This window comes from Diabrotica undecimpunctata, chromosome 3 (assembly GCF_040954645.1).
Source record: "Diabrotica undecimpunctata isolate CICGRU chromosome 3, icDiaUnde3, whole genome shotgun sequence".
NCBI classification, from domain to species: Eukaryota; Metazoa; Arthropoda; class Insecta; order Coleoptera; family Chrysomelidae; genus Diabrotica; species Diabrotica undecimpunctata.
In genome coordinates, this window is record NC_092805.1 from 108,473,272 (window position 1) to 108,492,495 (window position 19,224).

The 19,224-nt window shown below is 32.2% G+C and overlaps 3 protein-coding genes across 4 annotated transcripts in view; 1 reads left to right on the top strand and 2 right to left on the bottom strand.

The window, feature by feature from the left end:
* Nucleotides 1-1,678: 1,678 nt before the first annotated feature.
* On the bottom strand, nt 1,679-5,956 carry bisc (TM2 domain-containing protein 1 biscotti). The gene is made up of 3 exons (XM_072526559.1): nt 5,669-5,956; nt 5,147-5,228; nt 1,679-2,077 (listed from the first exon to the last, which is right to left on the bottom strand). Exons 1-3 carry the CDS (start codon nt 5,868-5,870, stop codon nt 1,801-1,803), a joined length of 561 nt encoding a protein of 186 aa, XP_072382660.1. The 5' UTR covers nt 5,871-5,956; the 3' UTR covers nt 1,679-1,800.
* Nucleotides 5,957-6,026: 70 nt separating this feature from the next.
* Nucleotides 6,027-17,592, top strand: LOC140437201 (uncharacterized). Its single transcript, XM_072526563.1, has 3 exons — nt 6,027-6,619; nt 9,152-9,712; nt 17,211-17,592. Exons 1-3 carry the CDS (start codon nt 6,229-6,231, stop codon nt 17,396-17,398), a joined length of 1,140 nt encoding a protein of 379 aa, XP_072382664.1. The 5' UTR covers nt 6,027-6,228; the 3' UTR covers nt 17,399-17,592.
* The window catches only part of LOC140437200 (probable peptidoglycan muropeptide transporter SLC46), a 65,083-nt gene continuing 63,282 nt past the window's right edge, over nt 17,424-19,224 (bottom strand). For both annotated transcript variants that reach the window (XM_072526562.1, XM_072526561.1), the window contains exon 7: nt 17,424-17,564. In XM_072526562.1, coding sequence (XP_072382663.1) covers nt 17,465-17,564 — 100 coding nt within the window. In that variant the 3' untranslated portion in view covers nt 17,424-17,464. The remainder of the gene's footprint in view (nt 17,565-19,224) is intronic.

Here is a 19,224-nt window from a genome sequence, read left to right on the forward strand (position 1 = left end):
AACCGTGCACCACGAGCTGTTGGAGCTTTTAATCCTGTTGTCAGACCACGAACAAAAGCATCGCGGTGAGATGTAATTGTTTTATCAATCCATTCTTTTTCACACTGTGCCCGATATTTACCCATGATTCATCCAAATACACTATGTTGTATCCTTCTGCATGGTATTTACGAATTGCGCGTAAATAACGATGACGCCACGAGATGATTTCTGGTTTTTCAATCAAAATTGAATTTCTGCCACGTTTTATAAACACAAAATCCATATCACTCAGCAAGCGATGTAGCGTGGCCCGTGAAAAGTTGGGCAAAGTTTCTTCGACATTTACAACAGTTAATATGGTGTTTATTGTTGGTGGTATGTTATCACGAAAAAATTGATGAACTATTCTACGAATTTGGCCCCTGACACCTTCATCGTACTTGTTGCCACGAGAATTACCAACCTTTCGCTTCTTGGGACTGCTTTTTGGAGATTGTAATCCAGCAGGTGATGAATATTCCTGTCGTATGCGAAACAGAGTCTTTTGGCAAACACCACTCATTTCTGACACTTTCCTAATTCCACTTGATACAGAATCGTTGTTATCCTGATTAAGATGATAATTAATAATATTCATTAGTATCTGCTTCTCTGAAAGTTTCAGAGCTTTTCCACGTTTCCATTGAACAATTTCCTCCACTTTACGGTAAAAATTCGGCGTCAAATATAACAATAGCCAACAACAGAAAATAACAATAATTGCCAACAGCAAATCACAACAACAGCCACCAACAAATAATAACAATAACAAAACAGTAACAGTACATGCAAGATGGTACAAATAATCGTAACTCGAATATGTTTACGCGCTCCGAAGAACAAATAAAGACTAATTAAGGCCTTGGAATGTATCAAGCTTTTAAACATATTCTGTACAAGAATTACTCTAATTGCTTCTTAATTACTGAATAACTTAGAAGAAAGTATTTGCAGTTGATATCAACCAAAATTACAAATTCCTTACATATTATGGCAGTAATTAACACCGCAGGGACATAACTACCATTTTAAATTTGGCAGTTAGTAGAAATTACCGGAATTATTTTAAACTTTGAAACAAATGTTTATTTAATGCACATTTTATTATACTACTGCTACTAATAAAAGATAAAAGTTGATAAGTTACTATTAGAAACAAATAATGTATAGTATTATGTAAAATTATTAGCAAACGATATTTGTAAATTACATAAAATTTTACGTGAGGACTTGTTGAGAACTCCTGGTTTATTCCGTTTATTTTGAAAGATAGACAATAGAGAACGCCATCGCCCACTGCATAAAACTGACAACGTCTTGGCGAAATTCCCATAAGGTTAGCATTACATATCTTACCCTGTACAGACTAGGTACTTTGAGACAAAGTATAACACAGATACGAAACAGGAGGATTTAGCAAGGAAGACGATCAGAAAAGAGTAAGACATAAAAAGATATATAAATAATGATATGAAAAGAGAAGTATAGGAACTAAAAAAGACATATATTTGGAGAATATTTTGAGGTTTGTGTCATGAATACTGTTGCCTATATTTTACATAAGTAGCTTATAATGTGTTATTCATTTATGTTTATTTTTTTATTAATTTTAAGCACAAATGTATTTACATTTCATTGTTTAATAAATAATATTAGATTATCTATTTAATAATTTATTAAATAATTAATATTTAGAGTGGTTATGTACAACTATCTAGTAAAATATACAATCAATATCTTACAAAAGTAAAATAACAGTCTGTGTAACAGTAAATAATATCACCAATCATCTTGTCCCAATCTAAATGTATTATTATCACTCTTAACAACCTCAACTCTTGGTCCATAATATGGCATTACATAATAGGATCCATCTGCAGGTGTTACGGTTTGGGTTGAAATCAATATTATGTCTACTAACTGCCCTAGAAACATAAAACCTAAGGTGCAAAATTTGGCAAGTCCTATAGCTGGATATCCCAAATAAAATCTGTCTATTCCAAACATACCCAGGAATATGGATAGCAGTAGAGTAGTTTCAAAGGAATACCCATTTCTAAAAAATATGAAAATAGTTAATTACAATGATAAAAGCCAAATTGGCGTAAATCAGAATATTTGTTTATTTATTTTCAACGAGCTGCTGCCCAATAAGATTAACAATGTTTACAATAATTATATTTCAATATACTTATTTAACAGAAATTTTCAATGTATACCTATAAAAAAAAATTTCAATGTAGGTTTATGTGTGCTAATTAAAAATACAATAAAACAAAATAAAATATAAACATCACAAACTTAATCACGTAGTTTACGTTTAGTTTTACATACCAAAATGATGACTACCTATTCCACAGCCACTCATATAAACACATGCCTGAGACCAGAAATGAATTCGACCTTCGGTGCAAAAAAAATCTAGATCTGGGTAAATATTTACCCATCTTAGTGCTCGAGATAAAAAATTATTATATGCATAGTTGGTTTTGTGAAAAGGAACATACACAGTTCATTTAAAAATCCTTTATAAAAGATATATAATTAAAACACCCTATCAGGCTACATCACAGAACGTTTTCGGAATTAATATTCCATCATCAGTGTATCTAAATATACATATTTTGAGCCACTAAATACTTTACCACTAAATACCACTAAAATATAATAATACCACAACAACTAAAGGCAGAGAACTAGTAAGCTTAATACATGAAAACAACTACCTCCCTTTGTCAACAGGCATACTCCTACATACTGGCCAATGGATCCAAACAAAACACCTGATCTGCTGGATCTATTTATCACTCAGGGCTTCTCTCCTGGTTCCATGGAGGTCATGCCGAACTATGATCTCTCATCTGACCACTCCCCAATTATAGCAACCATCAGCAGCCTACACAGTGGGAGAACTAACTGGGAAAAATACCGCAGCAAATTAGAAGAAGATATTAGTCTACAAGTAAGCCTCAAAACAACAAGAGAGAGAGACGAAACATTAACAGCTTTAAACAACACTCTTATAGAGGCTGGACAAAATGCTACACCTGCAAACAATACAGGTAGCAAAGCCCAATACATCCCAGCTGAAATTAAAAAGTTGGTAGCTTAAAAAAGGAAAGCTAGGACCAAATGGCACCAAACCCATGCCCCAGCAGACAAGACTACATTAAACAGGCTAAGCAATCAACTAAAATCCAAACTTCAAGAGGCACAAGAACTGTCATTTACAAACTACATAACAAATCTAAACCGGTACGATAACTCAATATGGAAACCGATCAAAAACTCCAAAAAACCCAAGACTCCGGTAACTCCAACTAGAAACGAACAGGGACCAACACTACAGTGGGCCAGAAGTGATGAAGAAAAAACAACGCTATTTGCCGAGCACCTAGCTCAAGTATTTACTCACAACAACGAAGCTCCAGATATTGAAATTGAAAGGGACATAAATAACATTCCAGAGAACATACCAGTAATCAGCAAGAGATGAAGGAACTACCAGATAAAGAAATCATACTGATTACTCTAATCTTCAATGCTATTCTACGATTAAACTACTGACCAAAGCTCTTTAAAACCGCTGAAATAATACTAATCCCAGAAGCAGGAAAAAATCCAAACGAGGTTTCATCATATAGACCAATAAGCCTACTACCAGTCGTATCCAAAATACTTGAAAGGTTACTGTTACAAAAAATTAACTCAGACCCCAATACGGAGAAATGAATACCCAACCACCAATTTGGCTTTCAAAAAAACACTTGACAATATAGCAGGTTCATAGAATAGTACACACCATAAATTCTGCAATGGAAAGCAAACACTACTGCACAGCTGCTTTTCTAAATGTTAGTCTAGCCTTTGATAAGGTTTGGCACACAGGCCTGATTTTCAAAATCAAGAAATATTTACCCATCACGTACCTGAAACTGTTAAAATCCTATCTAAGTGGGAGATAATTCCGAACAAGAGTGAATGAAAGTAATTCCAATAATTTTCCTATAAAATCTGGTGTTCCACAGGGCAGCGTTCTTGGACCAATATTATACGTGCTATACACAGCAGATCTACCCTCCACCAATGAAACCATCACTGGCATGTTTGCAGATGATACTGTGATCCTAGCAGTCAACAAAAATCCAATTATAGCATCTAACATTCTACAGGTACAACCGAATGAAATCGAGACATGGTCTTACGAGTGGAGAATTAAAATAAATGAAACAAAATCAGTCCAAGTGTCTTTTACCTTGAGAAGAGATCCGTGTCCCCCAGTTTCACTTAACAATATCCAACTTCCCCAATCCTCTAGCACTAAATACCTAGGAATACATCTTGACTCAAAACTCACCTGGAAATAACATATTCTTAAGAAGCGGAAACAAATTGACCTAAGAATGAAAAATCTAAACTGGTTAGTAGGCAGGAAATCGAAACTGAGCCTTGAGAACAAAATCCTTGTATACAAAACCGTCATAAAACATATCTGGATGTATGGAATCCAACTCTGGGGATGTGCGAGCAAGTCAAACACAGCCATAATTCAAAGATGCCAATAATATTGCAATTCAAAGATGCCATAATTCAAAAATACTCAGAACGATAGCTGATGCACCTTGGTATGTGTTAAACCTAACACTTAATGAAGACCTAAGAATCCTGTTTATATAGGATGTAATCACTAAATACAGCACAAAGCACCATGAAGCACTATAACCCCTTACTCCAACCTCTGCTAGAACACCAAGCCAATAGGAGACTCAAAAGGAACTGGCCAGTTGACCTGAAAACTGGTTAAAGTAGTCTTGTCACTGGTGAAGACTTCACCACACCAACAGGAGCCCCTTGCTCCGCAGCCAGCAAATTAGCTTATAGAACTTTATTTGTGTTTTAATTGCTAAAGATTATGTCATAATAAAAAAAACTTACAAATACTAGGAATAATAGTGGTAGGTAATATAAACTAGACTTGGGTCAGTTTGAAAAAAAATCAAATTCATTTGTTCATTTTAGGAGATCATATTTCTGTAAATAGGGTATTGGACTTTCCTGCGTCAATGATAGCATTAGGTATACAGTATATATCTGCTACAGTTTAAAAATACAACTTGATACTTACGTCCATTTGCATGGCATTTCCTTATAAAATGTATTATTACCACTTTCAGTGCATATTAATCCATTGGCAGTAATACATCTTACTAAAAAATATTGATTTTTGTTAATCTAAATACTCTAAACTGTTTTAAATAAATAAAAAAAAAAATAAATTAGATCATGAATCAATCTGATTCAAAAGGAAAACTAAACTGGAGAGGCATATTACTATTAACAGACTTAATAGAAATGAAACAGAGGCAAGAGACATATTAAAGAAATGCTATTTTGATTATATTCACATTAAACCAAAATGTTCAAGTATAGAAAAAGAAAAAGTGGAGTTATCAAGACGGGAACAACTACAGACAATTTGAAGTAAAGAAGAAGTCAAGGAAGAACATATTGAAGATGGAAAATAGTGAATAAGATATAATAGATAAAAACTGATTACAAAAATGGAGAGGTGAACTGAAGTTTGGACCTAATGAAAAATTGATTAAAATGACCTTACATACAATATTAATTTAGATATATAAGTTACCTTTAGCTTTATTTTCTTTAGTACACCCTTTAAGTTGTTGTGTTTTTGGATCGACCATTTCATCTAAATAGGAAGGGTCTGGACAAAGGTACTGCCCCATTCGCAATGCGCTGCAGTCTATTTCAAAAGGTGGATTTTCACAAAAAACATTTTTTATGAAAAATAGATGAATGAAAATACAAATAAGAATTTGTGAGTTCATTTTAATTACATTTTAAATATTTCTAATATTTTTATTTACATCAACATCAAAACATAACCCATTTTTTCGATTACGATTAGTTCTTCTTTTTTACGATGTTACTAATAATATTTAATAAAAAAGAAGAGGTTGTCGTAAGATTTGAAACTGAATCGTTAACCTTAAATTTGACGTCCTTTTGACATAAGAATAAAATGATCAAAAATAGATTATTTTATTATTTTCAAATTTATTTGAGCTGTTGCTGTTGTAAGGAGCGTAGCTAATGATTCTTTTTGTTGTATAAAACGAATGTATATAGATTTGCAGCTTATCCATAAACATGTAAGCTGTAAATGCAAATTTATAAAACGGTGCTATGGCTTTTTGTTTTTATATGAATAGAACAGCCTATAGAGTTTTGGGTAGAAATATTTATACAAATCTGATATTGAATATCAGAAATAATAATGATTGGAAAATGTTATCTTTAGAATTAGATACCATAGATGATTTTACAACACAACTAATGCAGAAAAAAGTGGACAAATGGAGCTCTAAAAAACCTATTCAAAATGTGTCATATGGTGTTAAATACATTGATAATCATATTAGTAAAGATTATTCATGTTTAGAAATAACAAAAATAAATGAATTATTTCAAGAAGCCATTGAAAAAAATGATGCCTCCTCAGTTTTAGAATTGATAAACCAATGTATAACTCATGGATTGTGTCCGACTTTATCAAATTTACTCTACACATTATCTGGTAAGTTAGTTGATACTTAAATAATTTTTACAGGCCTGAAACTTAGTATTGCCTCAGACTTTCTTGATGCCTTTCATAATAAAATAATATCTGTAGTGTATTGGTAACACAAACTGCAACTAGCCCTCAAGTGGAAATATTTTACAAATTTCCTATACCATTTTATAATATCATTTTTGATTTATCATTAATATTGAAGTTATTTTTTGGTGTACTATATGAACACCTTAAATATTCTCTACATTTTATAATTTTATTTAGTATAGTTTATGATTTAGTTACTGATGCATCTAGTTCTGTGTACTGTTATGTGTGCTAGTGAAATATTGGGATTCACAATATGAACTGGGGCATGAGATAAAGTTGTATATGTTTATATCTAACTATGTCGTCTCTTGCCATTGTTCATAGCCTGCCTCCAGAATAAATATTTTAAACTGCCTGGTATCTGTTATTTGTATAATTGTATGTGAATGTTTATGACATACTTGGATGTGCTGAATAGCCTCATATTTTTTCATGGAATTCCCTGAACATGCTCTGAGAGCAAAAGTACTTGGGTAAGATTTAATAAAGATAAAGAACCCTGCTTGATATCTGCCTGTTATTTGTAAGACTCATATATTTGTGTACTCAATTATATCTTATTTATATCTAACTAATCATACATGGTTGTAGCACTATGCATATTTGAGATTTCAACCTTTGACGGGTTGCATGACACTTTGACCCTTTGGCAGGTTTGGCTTTACACGAGACTATTGTGTTATGTCATTAAACTTATACTTAAGACAGAAAATTCAATCAAATGTGGATGTTTAAGAGTTTTAAAAAAATATCGGTGATCTACTTCTACTAAACAAATTAGCTGGTCAAATTTTTAATGTACCTACTAGTTCCGCTACTTCAGAAAGGTAGTTTTCTTGCTTAAATTTTGTTCAATATGAAAATGCAAAAAGTGATGTATAGGGGAATTTTAAATTAAGTAATAGTTTGATAGAAGTAATCAATATTTTGCAGTGTATTCAATGTACACTGCAATATGTTTACAAAACTGGGACAGCAAGTCTCTTAAGATCTAAATGTTCTCTTCAATCTCTTCTTGGTAAAAGAAAATGGACAGTCAAACTTTATGGATTGTTAAACAACAATTAAATATTGCAATAGATCTTCATCCACTGAATATAACAGAAGGTAATTTTTATTTATATTTTTTATCACTTATTTTCAATTTACATAACTTGGCAACTGTGGACAGAAGAATACAAAACATAGCTTTTGTTTACTCTATTGTCCTATTTTTTTTATGACAATATGTAAGAAATATGTAATTGGAACTCATGAATTTGGACAAACAAAAAACTGTATTAGCAAATAGAAATTTACTATTGACATATTAAAAGAGTATTATGGGAATGAAGCTGAAGATAAACTTTCAAAATGTGTAATTGTTTTAGACAATGACTCAGATCTAGTTTTGGCTTTACATGAGACTTATGTTATGTCATTGAACTTATACTTATGATGGAATATTCAACCAAGTGTGGATGTTTTAAAAAATATCAGTGATCTACTTCTACTAAACAAATTAGCTGATCAAATTTTAAATGTACCTACTAGTTCTGCTACTTCAGAAAGGTTGTTTTTTTGTGTGAGCCAGATTGTGGAAGAGTGATATACCAGGTTATGAACCAATAATTTAGTCAAGTTATTATTTTTGAGTAGCAATCACGATTTAGGTTTGTGGTTTTAATAATAAAAGTTTATTAAGAGATTCTCCTTTTATTAGTCTCAAGCCTGGATTGATCCACCAGTCCACTGGCCAACAGTCTGAAAATTTAGGCTGAAAATTTTTTTGAACCTTTACACAAATATAATGCAACTACAGTTACCCTAAAAAATGTAACTTGCTCCTGATTTCGCTGTTTGATTGATTCATTGGTGAAATGATCAATTCAATATGGTGTTTTTGCAAATTACAACTGGTATCAGGTATCAGATAATCATGTAATATAATATATAATGATATAGCTCGAATATGGCACCCAGGGTTTTGTGTTAATAGCTTAGATGCGATATGCAGCGCCCTCAAGACAATTTTTACGATTCGGGCGCCGTTATTATCAATATACGCAGTTATTAACAACTCAGAACAACAAAGACATCATAGCCAGAATGATCGCCAACGTTCAGAACGGACAGGCATCCTAAGAAGAAGAATTAACAACTGTCGACTATCTGTGTCTCATCAGTCTCCTTCAAGAGCAGTAGTGAATCGGTCACTGTGTGACATTTCTGTTTTAGCAATGATTTGTACATGATTCCTTATTAAAAATAATATCCTCCGAAATAAAATTTAGTAGCGAGGAAGAGGAATTGCCAATAGAGTCACTTAGTGGCGAAGACCCCACCACTATTTGATCCTTAAGTAGAATCCTGCAAAGATGTTATCGTCATAGAAAATATAAAATCCTTGTAAACCTAAATTGTCAGTGTTGCTAATAATTTTCTAAACTTTTTGATTTATTTTAGTATGTTCACAAAGTGGAGATATTGCAACGATAAAGAAGATACAATTTTTATATAAAGAAACCAATGTTCATATCCTAGAAACTCATTCATATTTTAAACACTATATAGCTGAAGCTATTTGGATTAAGGGAAATGTTCAGGAAGCTTTAAATTTATTCAAAGAAGTATACAAAGATAATGTGTTACTGAGACGTAGAATAAGATTAATGTTAAAGAATTTAATTGTAGACATCATAGAAAATAGAAGTGAAGCTGTACTAGTGAATTTAGTAAGTTTTGCAGAAAATTTAGCCAATGAGTATAAAGATTATTTTCCTCTAAGCTGTATATGGCAGATATGTTTCTTAAGTGAATGGTATTCAGATCAACAAACAGCTTTAAATTTATTAAACAAATATGAGGAGTTACGTAAAACTGTGATAAATAGAATAACTTACGTTGTTTCTGTATCTTTGCACAACCATAAGGTTGATGTAATTTACAGATTGTTAGAAGTATTACTCAAATTTGAAATGAAGATGCAGTACAGTGGAGTATTGTTGGCACTTCTTGATTATCAAAGTAAGTATATTAGATTAATCAAAGGTATATAAGTCATAAGTATATTTGTGTTGCATGTGTATGTATAGTGTGTTTGTAAGATTAAATTGTAGGTGGTAAGTTAGTATACCTCTTACATCAATATGTCTCCTCATTAATTTTTGATTAATGTTCTGTAGTACTTCAATCTTCCTCAAATAGTTGCTGAATGTATTTTGAGTCATATTTTTCTTTATTATACAGGATACCGACTATGGTCCGCTTACCTGTTTACTGCATAAAAAATATAGTTTAGTAACATTAATACATGCACATATTCCGAATGGGTTTCCAGATGGAATTAAGTCAAGTTTATTTTTAACTAAAATTAATGTAATTAATATTTTTTAATTCTTTAACTTATTTGTTAAACAACCGAAATCAATATTGAATGAGAGTTATCATCATCATCTTTGGCTCGACAATCCTCTGTGGATCTTGGCCTGCTCTAAGATTCATCGTCATTCTGTTCAGTTTCTGGCAACGTGTTGCCATCTTCTGATCTCTAGTTTCCTTAAGTCAGTCTGAACTCCATCTTCTTCTTGTAGCGCCTATCCGTTTCGGATGTTGGCGACCATCATGGCAATCTGTAATTTGCAAACTGCGGCTCTGAAAAGATTTGTGGTTGTTGTGTTGAACCACGTACGTAGATTTTTCAGCCAGGAAATTCTTCGCTTTCCTGGTCCTCGTTTTCCTTGAAGAATTAATTGCAGCAATCCATATCTTTCGCTGTTCCTCATGATGTGACTGAGGTATTCAATTTTGGCTGTTTTTATTGTGGTTAACAACTCTTTTTCTTTTTGCATTCTTAATAAAACGTCCTGGTTAGTAAGATGGTCGATATAGGATATGTTCAGGATTCTACGATAAAGTCACATATTGAAAGCCTCAATTTTCTTACAGGTAGCGTCTGTGAGAGTCCTCGACTCAACTCCGTACAACAGTATTGGAAAGATCGTAGTAACCTGATTTTTATGGGTACTGATAAATCGTGGCATTTGAATAGCTTAGCCATTTTTTTAAATGTCAGATCTCGTTTTCTCTATCCTAGATTTTATTTCTCCCAGTTTTCATTAACGTTCGTACCAAGGTAGGTGTATGTTTTTACTCTTTTTATTGGTTGAACATTCACACTGATTCTTTCAATTTGCTGTTTCTTCTTAGAGATCATCACACATTTTGTTTTCTTAATGTTCAGTGAAAGTCCATATCTCTGACTCACTTCTGTGATTCTATTCATTAACTCCTGGAGGGCTTCATAACTATCAGCGAATACCACCGTGTCATCTGCGTATGATCCGCGTATGTAAGGGTGATAGTATACATCTCTGTAGGACTCCACGTTTGATTTTCTCTTAGTTTTGGAAGAGGCTGGTTTTGTTCCATGTCAAAAGATACCTTAACTACATTAGCTTCTGTTCTTTTAAGCAGTTTATAAAATTTCTTAGCTCGTAACTTGTGTAATCCGTACTTAGTAATAAGGGAAGCTTTTTCTTGAAGATATTTGCATAAATTTATTTCACTTTTTATTAGATCACAAAATGAACAAACGTCTGTTTTTGGACTGCCAAAACTTAGACTGAATTTCGTCTGGAAGATCTTGAAGAACTTTAAGTAAGATGCAAGTGACTTCTTCTGTTCTTTTTGAGTCTGTTTCCAAATACACCACAATTTTTTAATAGATAACTCAGGGCTAAGGTAACCTCGGACGCTCTTACTTCGACCATAATGACTTTCACAGCACTTTAATGATTTTATGGAATCAATCATTGATTAAGCTGTACTTAAATCTTTGGGTTTTATCCTAACTCCACCTCGCTTTTCACGAGGACATTCTCCTGACTCTTTTAAAGCTTTAGCTAATCGATTCAATCTTTTTGATGAAAATTGTGTGATGGCAGGAATGTGGAATTACACACATTTTGTCAAAAAATATAGAAGAATATAACAAATGGGGTCTCGAAGTCAACATTAAGAAAACTGAAGCCGTGTGTATTGGAGGGACAAAACAGTCCATTATATTAGACGATGGTAGAAATTAGAAACTGTGATGAATACAAGTACCTGGGTATGAAGATAACTCAAGATGGAACACTCGATGCTGCTATAAAAGACAGAAACATACAGGGTAGAAAAGCCATATCCATGATGAACGGAATTCTGTGGGACCAAACAATATCTAAAGCGAACAAACAACTCATATACAACACCATACTTAAAAGTGTAATCACATATGGCACCGAAGTTTGGCAAATGAAACAAAGAACAGAGAAACTGTTACTAGCAACAGAAATGGACTTCTGGAGAAGAGCAGCAGGAAAGTCAAGAAGAGATCGGATACCAAATGAGAGAATACGTGAAATGATGGGAGTCAAGCATACAATAGTTGATGACATAAAAACAAAACAGTTAATATGGTACGGCCATGTACAGAGAATGCCAGATGACAGGATTCCAAAACAGATTTTGACGTGGACACCACAAGGGAGAAGGAAAAGAGGAAGGCCGAGAAAAAGCTGGAGAGAGGGAATTGAAAAAGAACTAGAAGAAAGAGAAATCCCTCCAGGCCTATGGCTGAATAGAGAAGAATGGCGGTTAGGAGTCGGAAGGCGTCGGAGAACGCTGTAAACTGATAGTAGTAGTAGTTGTCAAAAAATAAAACACAATTTGTCTGTCGTATGAAGTATTTTGTAACTGTTCGAGATCGTGGATTTGTTTTATTTCTAGGCTCATGTTGCTTAGACTCTTGATTGAGAAGGTATTTCAATAAGAAGTTGTTCTGATCAGCAGCAGTCTTATGTGAGTAGATTTTATCATAGAAACTAGTTACATCAGTAAACACTGTGTTTACACTTGTTACACAATCTAAACTCATTTTATACTTATAACACACGTTTTCGATTACTCACTTGTTTCACCTCAAACAGTTAACATAACCAAAAAGTCACAGCAAATAGATGCTGACAGCTGGAATCGCGCATGCGCAAACACTCAACAGCCCGCTTAAGTCTGTTTGGAAAAGAACAAGGCACGACTAAAGCACTTTTGGAAAACATTATTCATTTGTAATCTGTATAGTATACTTGACTTAAGTTGTTATGGCATAAATTGTTTTTCTAATGTTAGAAATGATGCTCTAGAATTAGATCCAACTAAAACCTCAAAATGTAAAAAAAATGACTTAATCCCTTTTGGAATCCACCTCTTCAATTTTCGTTACACAGTATAAAGTATATAAATACACTAAAATTACGTATTAAATCATCGGATTTGATGACATATGTATTCCACATACTTTGTGTCATATGTTGTAGTAACGACCTGGTAAATAGATTTGATTGATGAAGGGGTAAAGTCACTGCATAATCTTCAAAACATCGATTTTTTTGTTATTTCCTTTTTTTTTCCACTCAGGAAGCATTTTGTTCTTTAATTCAGTATTGTAAAGATCCTCTGGATTTTGGTATATCTGCTATATACCAAAGCTATTAGACACCAGACACCAAATTTTAGTGGCGTTCGGATTGGTAGGATCAAGGACGATCTTTAGTTAGTACCGAAAGACAGTGGGAGCGGCCGATCAATACTCGATCGCAGCGGTAAAGGAAGGTGGGCTCTGATCAGTACTCAGAAACCGGGTAGAAGTTCTTGCCAGATCAATACTCCGAATCGAACTTAGTTCTCGTCGTGTTCCACTTCACTTTATATTTTTGGCTAGTATTCCATCTCCAGAGTGCATCGATAGTAGTGGTAGGTTGTTGGTGAGAGTGCAGATACAATTAGAGAGCTAGATTATCGCAAGTGATCGTTACAATAAGTTCTCCGCAAACGCCCGATGAACCTTTTATTTGTCCCTGGTATGAAGGTTCATGTATTAAGGCGACATCGAACCTTTTCATAGCAACAGTCATTAATCTACTACGTAAGCTGCCTTACTTTACGAATTATTTATTAAGGGGATTTCCTCATGAATAATTTTCAAAAAATCATGTTTTTTACATATATCGATTCCATTTACATTCAAAAGTTACGCCCGAAAATTTTAAAAAGATTTTCCCACTAAAACAAAAGTTATAGTTATATCGATAAAGACATCTGCGCATTAATACAAACCGGTTTTTATTCACGCGTCGAGCGCGACGCTCCAGCTGCTCTTTTCCTTTTAATATGTTGTTCGTATACAGGGTGGTCCTTAAGTAATTGTACAAAAAGTAACAGTAGATTCTACACTTTAATATATTACGATTTAATGCAAATTGTTTAAATAAAATGTTGATATTAAGAAAGATAACGGGTGTTAAAGTGCAAATTTAAAATTTTATTTTTCGCTATAACTTTCACGTTTGTAAACATCTATGCATAAAAATTTACAACTGTGTACTTTTAAACATGAGAAATTATAATTTGATGCAAACTTTGATGTAGCTGTTGGGCGCCACATATGCCACATATACGGTATAAATTTGCACTTAATTTTTTTGCTCTTTGAGTTATCTGTATTTGTGATAAAAAATATTAAAGATGCATTATTTTAACAAAAGAAAGGTATACCTGTTAATAACTTCAAAACTCAACAGCTTTCGAGATAATCGCATTTTACCAATCAACTGCATAATTCTGATTTAAGGCAATTACTCCAGGAAAAGAAGGAAAAATAGACAAAAACATTAATAAACCTAAATTTTGGTGTAAAATACCTTTAACTAAAGTTAATAGTTAACGAAATAATAAATAAAATAAATATATCAGTGGGATAATTAATAATAGGATTTCACAAAAAACAGAATAATAGGATTTTACATCAAACATTTTACGTTTTATGTTAAATTAAGTCATAATCAAAACATTTTGTTTACAAACCAAATTAAGAACTAGTTAAACTAAATAACATAACTTTTTGTCAAAGTAAGTGTTCGATATGTCTGCCATTTTCTTTAATTCATTTGTCAATATATTCCATAAAAGATCGTCTCATATTAAATAGCATCATTGGTTCTAAAAAACTGCTGCAGTATTTATTTCTTCCCATAGTGGGTTGTGAATGTTTATGGGATTGTTTTAGACACGCTGTTTTAATACACCCCATACACCAAAATCAAGCGGAATAAATTCTGGGCTACGTGGAGGCTATAATGTATAATGGATGAATATATTCTTTTGGATACATATCCAAATCTTATGGTATATTATGGAACTACATCTTATTTGTCACAGATATTAAGTAATGTATTAGACTGTGATGTATCTCATTCATTGGTTACTTATATACACACGGAATAACATATCGATAACATTACTTATTTATATGATTACGTTACAGCTTACGAGTAACTATAAATACATCTAGAACAAATGGACTAGGATGATTAACTAACGAACTAATATTATGCTGAACCAAATTGCCTGTGTGTTTACTATATTTATAACAATATCGGTTATTAGGCCAACGATGATGTTTCTGTAAAAATGCTGAGTTTTTAAGGTTAGATTTGTAGCAAAAGTATTATGAAACAAGACACATATGTGTTATTCAATACCTGTGCTCTAATTTCTAATTGTCCTAATAAAAATGGTTAAACAATTTACCTAATTAATAATAAGTATTCTTTTGACTTCTCAGCATTTTACAATAGAGAAAAAGTAATACAATGCCAGTAGGTATAGAAACTTAAGAAGCGATATAAAAGGGAAATTGTAAACGTGATGACGGCTAACGTCTGAATACGGAGATGGCACCTAAAGAAGAAGATGAAGAATATTTTCTCCAATAAGACATTTAGCAGCCATAACAAAAATTTTGTAATGTTACATTATCATGTATGAGTTGTTTTAATAAGAATAAACTATGAATTATGCCTATCTACAGGTATTCAGTGCTTTACCGCACATATATCACAGCTAAGAATTATTATGCAGCCGACTTATAAAATGCTTATCTCGAAAACGGTTAAATTTTGAGGTTACTAACAAGTATACCTTTTCTTTGTAAAAATAATTTTTAACAAAAATAGAGCTAACTTAAAGAGCAAAAAAGTTAAGCGCAAATCTATGCAACTCATGTGGCATATGTGGCGCCCTTTATCAGTTACATTAAATTATGTATAATATTATAATTTATCCTACTTCAAAACATTTAATTATAAATTTTTGTCCAAAAATATTTACAATCGTAAAAGTTAGAGCGAAAAATAAACTTTTAAATTTACACTTTAACACCCTGTATCTTTCTTAATATCAACATTTTATTAAAGCAAGTTGGCTTAAATCGTAATATTTTAAAGTGCAAAATCTACGGTTTCTGTTTGTACAATTACTTAAGGACCACCCTGTATATTAGTGATGCATTTTTAGATAGTACTGTTCGGCAGTTACTGTGTATGTTTGTTAGAGCGAACACCTGCTTTATTTTCTCTAAATTTATAAATTCTAAAAAAGTTGTAAAAAATGGAAATTTCGACAAAATTGTTTTTATAAAAACTACCATTTTCCAATTGGTAGGACACCTTTTCCCGAATCTACTTGACGAATTCTAATAAACCAAAACAAAAATTTTAATATTTATAAAAAAAACTGGACAATAAACCTCCAAAACTCCAAAAAAAAAACTACCGCATTTTTTATATACGTGTGAATCAACCAAAAAATAAGGCGATTTTCAGAAATATTCATATAAAAGCATCAAAATATAACAATTGATGTATTTTAAAGGCCTATTGTCTAGTTTCGAGTCTTAGAATCTAATCCATTTTTAACTTTTCGAAAAATTTTTACAGTAGGTCCACAAAGTGTCCTACCATAAAAAAATGCACTTTTTGTAAGATACAGCACTTAATAGAAATTAATTCGCCAAAAATTTTTTTTTATACTCAAACTTATATTTAATAATATCCAAAAGAAATTTTGTTAATAATGTAATAAAAAAATCTTAAAAATGTGTCTTAAAAAAAATCATGGGAAAGTTCCCTTAAAAGGTGATTTTTTTTGCTCCCTAATAACATAAAAATTAATATTTTCAAAATCCTCCAAAATAGATTAAAATTTTTGTGTTTTTGAGTCAAATTTGTGTAAGTTTCGTACTGTTTGCTACAGAGCATGTCATATCAAACGTATTTCGCGAGAATGGTGGTAACGTCACCACTTTTTACTATTATTGAGCAAATATCGAACACATAAAAAGATGATTAATAATTACATCTTTGAATTTTATTCTCCAATTTCTTTTATTTCTCTAGAATAGTTCACAAAAAGACTATTTAGATTTTTATAATGACTTTAGACCTTAACTTAAGAATTTTTTTATGTACATATTTCACTGCACACTGTGAACAAAGCACTGTTTGTTACTCACTGTTAATTGTTAACCTAACGAACCGTTATAGTTTGGACATCTTTTTTTTTCTTTTTCTTTAGCTCACATTGTATAGTTTTAGTTATTAAAAAGTAAATAATTTGACATTTTAAAAATATGGATTTTTTTCAGTACATCAAAAAGACTTACGCAGATGTGTGGAAATTATTCGCTGGTCTGTTCAAAATAACATTCAACTTCTGCCGGTTCAACATCAGAAGTTTTTAACTCTACTTGTTACTAATGAGATTGACGACGCTGCTTTCAGAAAATTGAAACCAAATAGAATGCCCAAGACAATAACACATTACAAGTTTTAAAATGTTTTTAGAGGAAGTGGTATACGTTTTACAGTTTGTTTATTAGAAAAAAAAGCCTAAACTAAATCACATGTAATTTTCACTATCAATTTGATTATATCGTCCTTGTTCATCCAAATTTTCTTTTTCTTTAATATTCGTGTCGTTTTTCTTGTAATACATCCATCTAAAACAAATAAAATCTCTTTTATATAGTGCGCTTTTAATATTTAATACGTTTATATTAATAATCACATAGTTTTATTAGAAGAAACACATGTGCCGTAAAGAACATCCACAGATGTTCAGGGAGGCTATTGAAATCCAAAACACTCTTGTTCTAGCGTCGTTCGCTATACAGCGTGTAGGCATTGATGCTTATTGGAGAATGCGCAGGGATCCTTCTTCTACTCTCCTTATTATTGTATACTGACATCAGGTATGATAGACCAGTTTCTTATGTCTCTGAACAATGAGTTTCGTTTTGTGACCGATGACATACAAGTGATTATACATATACCATCTTTCAAAGTAAAACACTTGCACGTCAGGATTTATACAAAGTGACGTCACTTGTATTTAAAATTTCCAGAACGTCAACCTTAGAGTTCAAATGTTTCTAATACAGCTAATAATACGAAACCCATACGGAACTGCTCGATCTTTCATAGGCGTCAACATGGTGTAATAATCAGAAAAATGTAATCATCATTATATTGAAAATTTTAGAATTGTATTGATTAAATAACCAAAAACATTTGTTATTATTAATAATATAAATTTTATGAAATAACTCTTCAAGTCTAATATTGCACAAAATAATAATTTTAATTAAATAGATTAGATAATTGTACGCAACTGATACCGGAATACTTCAAATTTTATTGACAGTTCAGCGTGTGGCAAAAGTGTATAAAGTGTTGCCGCTTTTTTAGAGTAAGAATTTTGTTTATGTTTTGATTTCTTACAGAATTTGGTCATAATATAATAGATATTAATAAATTGTATTTATAATTAGGTACATATTAAATAACCGAATAAATAAAAACCGAATAACCCAAGGGAAAAAATGCATTCGAATACTAAATTCATTACTGTGGTCTAATAAAATAAAGATGCATACCAAACTTCGCGTATACAGAGCAATTGTAGAACCAATTACCACATATGGTGCCGAATGTTGGACGATGACAAAGAATGAACGAGATAAAGTAGACGTTGTGGAAATGGATTATCTTAGAAGGTCATGTCGAGTATCGAGAATGGAAAGAATCAGGAATGAGGAAATACGAAACCGTACAGGAATTAGAGATACTCTTTCAGATAGAATACAAGGAAGGCAATTACAATGGTATGGTCACGTGATGAGAATGGAGGAGGAGCGGTGGCCAAAGAAAGCCTTAATGTATGTTCCGCCAGAAAGAAGGAAAAGGGGAAGACCACCAAATTCCCAGAAAAGAGAAATTACAAAAACAATGCAATCTAGAGGCTTAGAAGAGGGAGATTGGAGAGATAGGAAAAGATGGAGGCTGAAATGCGGGAAGCGGCAATCGCCGTAGGACCCCCGTTATATGATGATGATGATGACATATTAAATTTAGACTAATAGCTTTAAAAACTAATTATTGTTGTGTATTGTGATTGTGCTATGTCAAAACAAATAAATAGTCTGTAGAAAGCTGATAAGCTTTCATATAAGATATATAATTTTGAACAAGAAATAATGGCGGTACATCTTTACTATTACAGCCCTAAAAGAGGTAAGTTTAAAATTTAGAATATATAATTTTGTATTAAAATGTTTTCTTATGTGTTTTAGTGTGTTGCACTTAGTCTTAAAACTAAGT

Coding starts and splice junctions, on each gene's coding strand:
- bisc (XM_072526559.1), bottom strand. CDS start 5,870: ATGAACTCACAAATTCTTATTTGTATTTTCATTCATCTATTTTTCATA. Junction 5,229..5,668: donor TAAAGAAAATAAAGCTAAAG/GTAACTTATATA, acceptor AATATTTTTTAG/TAAGATGTATTACTGCCAAT. Junction 2,078..5,146: donor GAAATGCCATGCAAATGGAC/GTAAGTATCAAG, acceptor CATATTTTTTAG/AAATGGGTATTCCTTTGAAA.
- LOC140437201 (XM_072526563.1), top strand. CDS start 6,229: ATGGCTTTTTGTTTTTATATGAATAGAACAGCCTATAGAGTTTTGGGT. Junction 6,620..9,151: donor TTTACTCTACACATTATCTG/GTAAGTTAGTTG, acceptor GATTTATTTTAG/TATGTTCACAAAGTGGAGAT. Junction 9,713..17,210: donor GGCACTTCTTGATTATCAAA/GTAAGTATATTA, acceptor GATTTTTTTCAG/TACATCAAAAAGACTTACGC.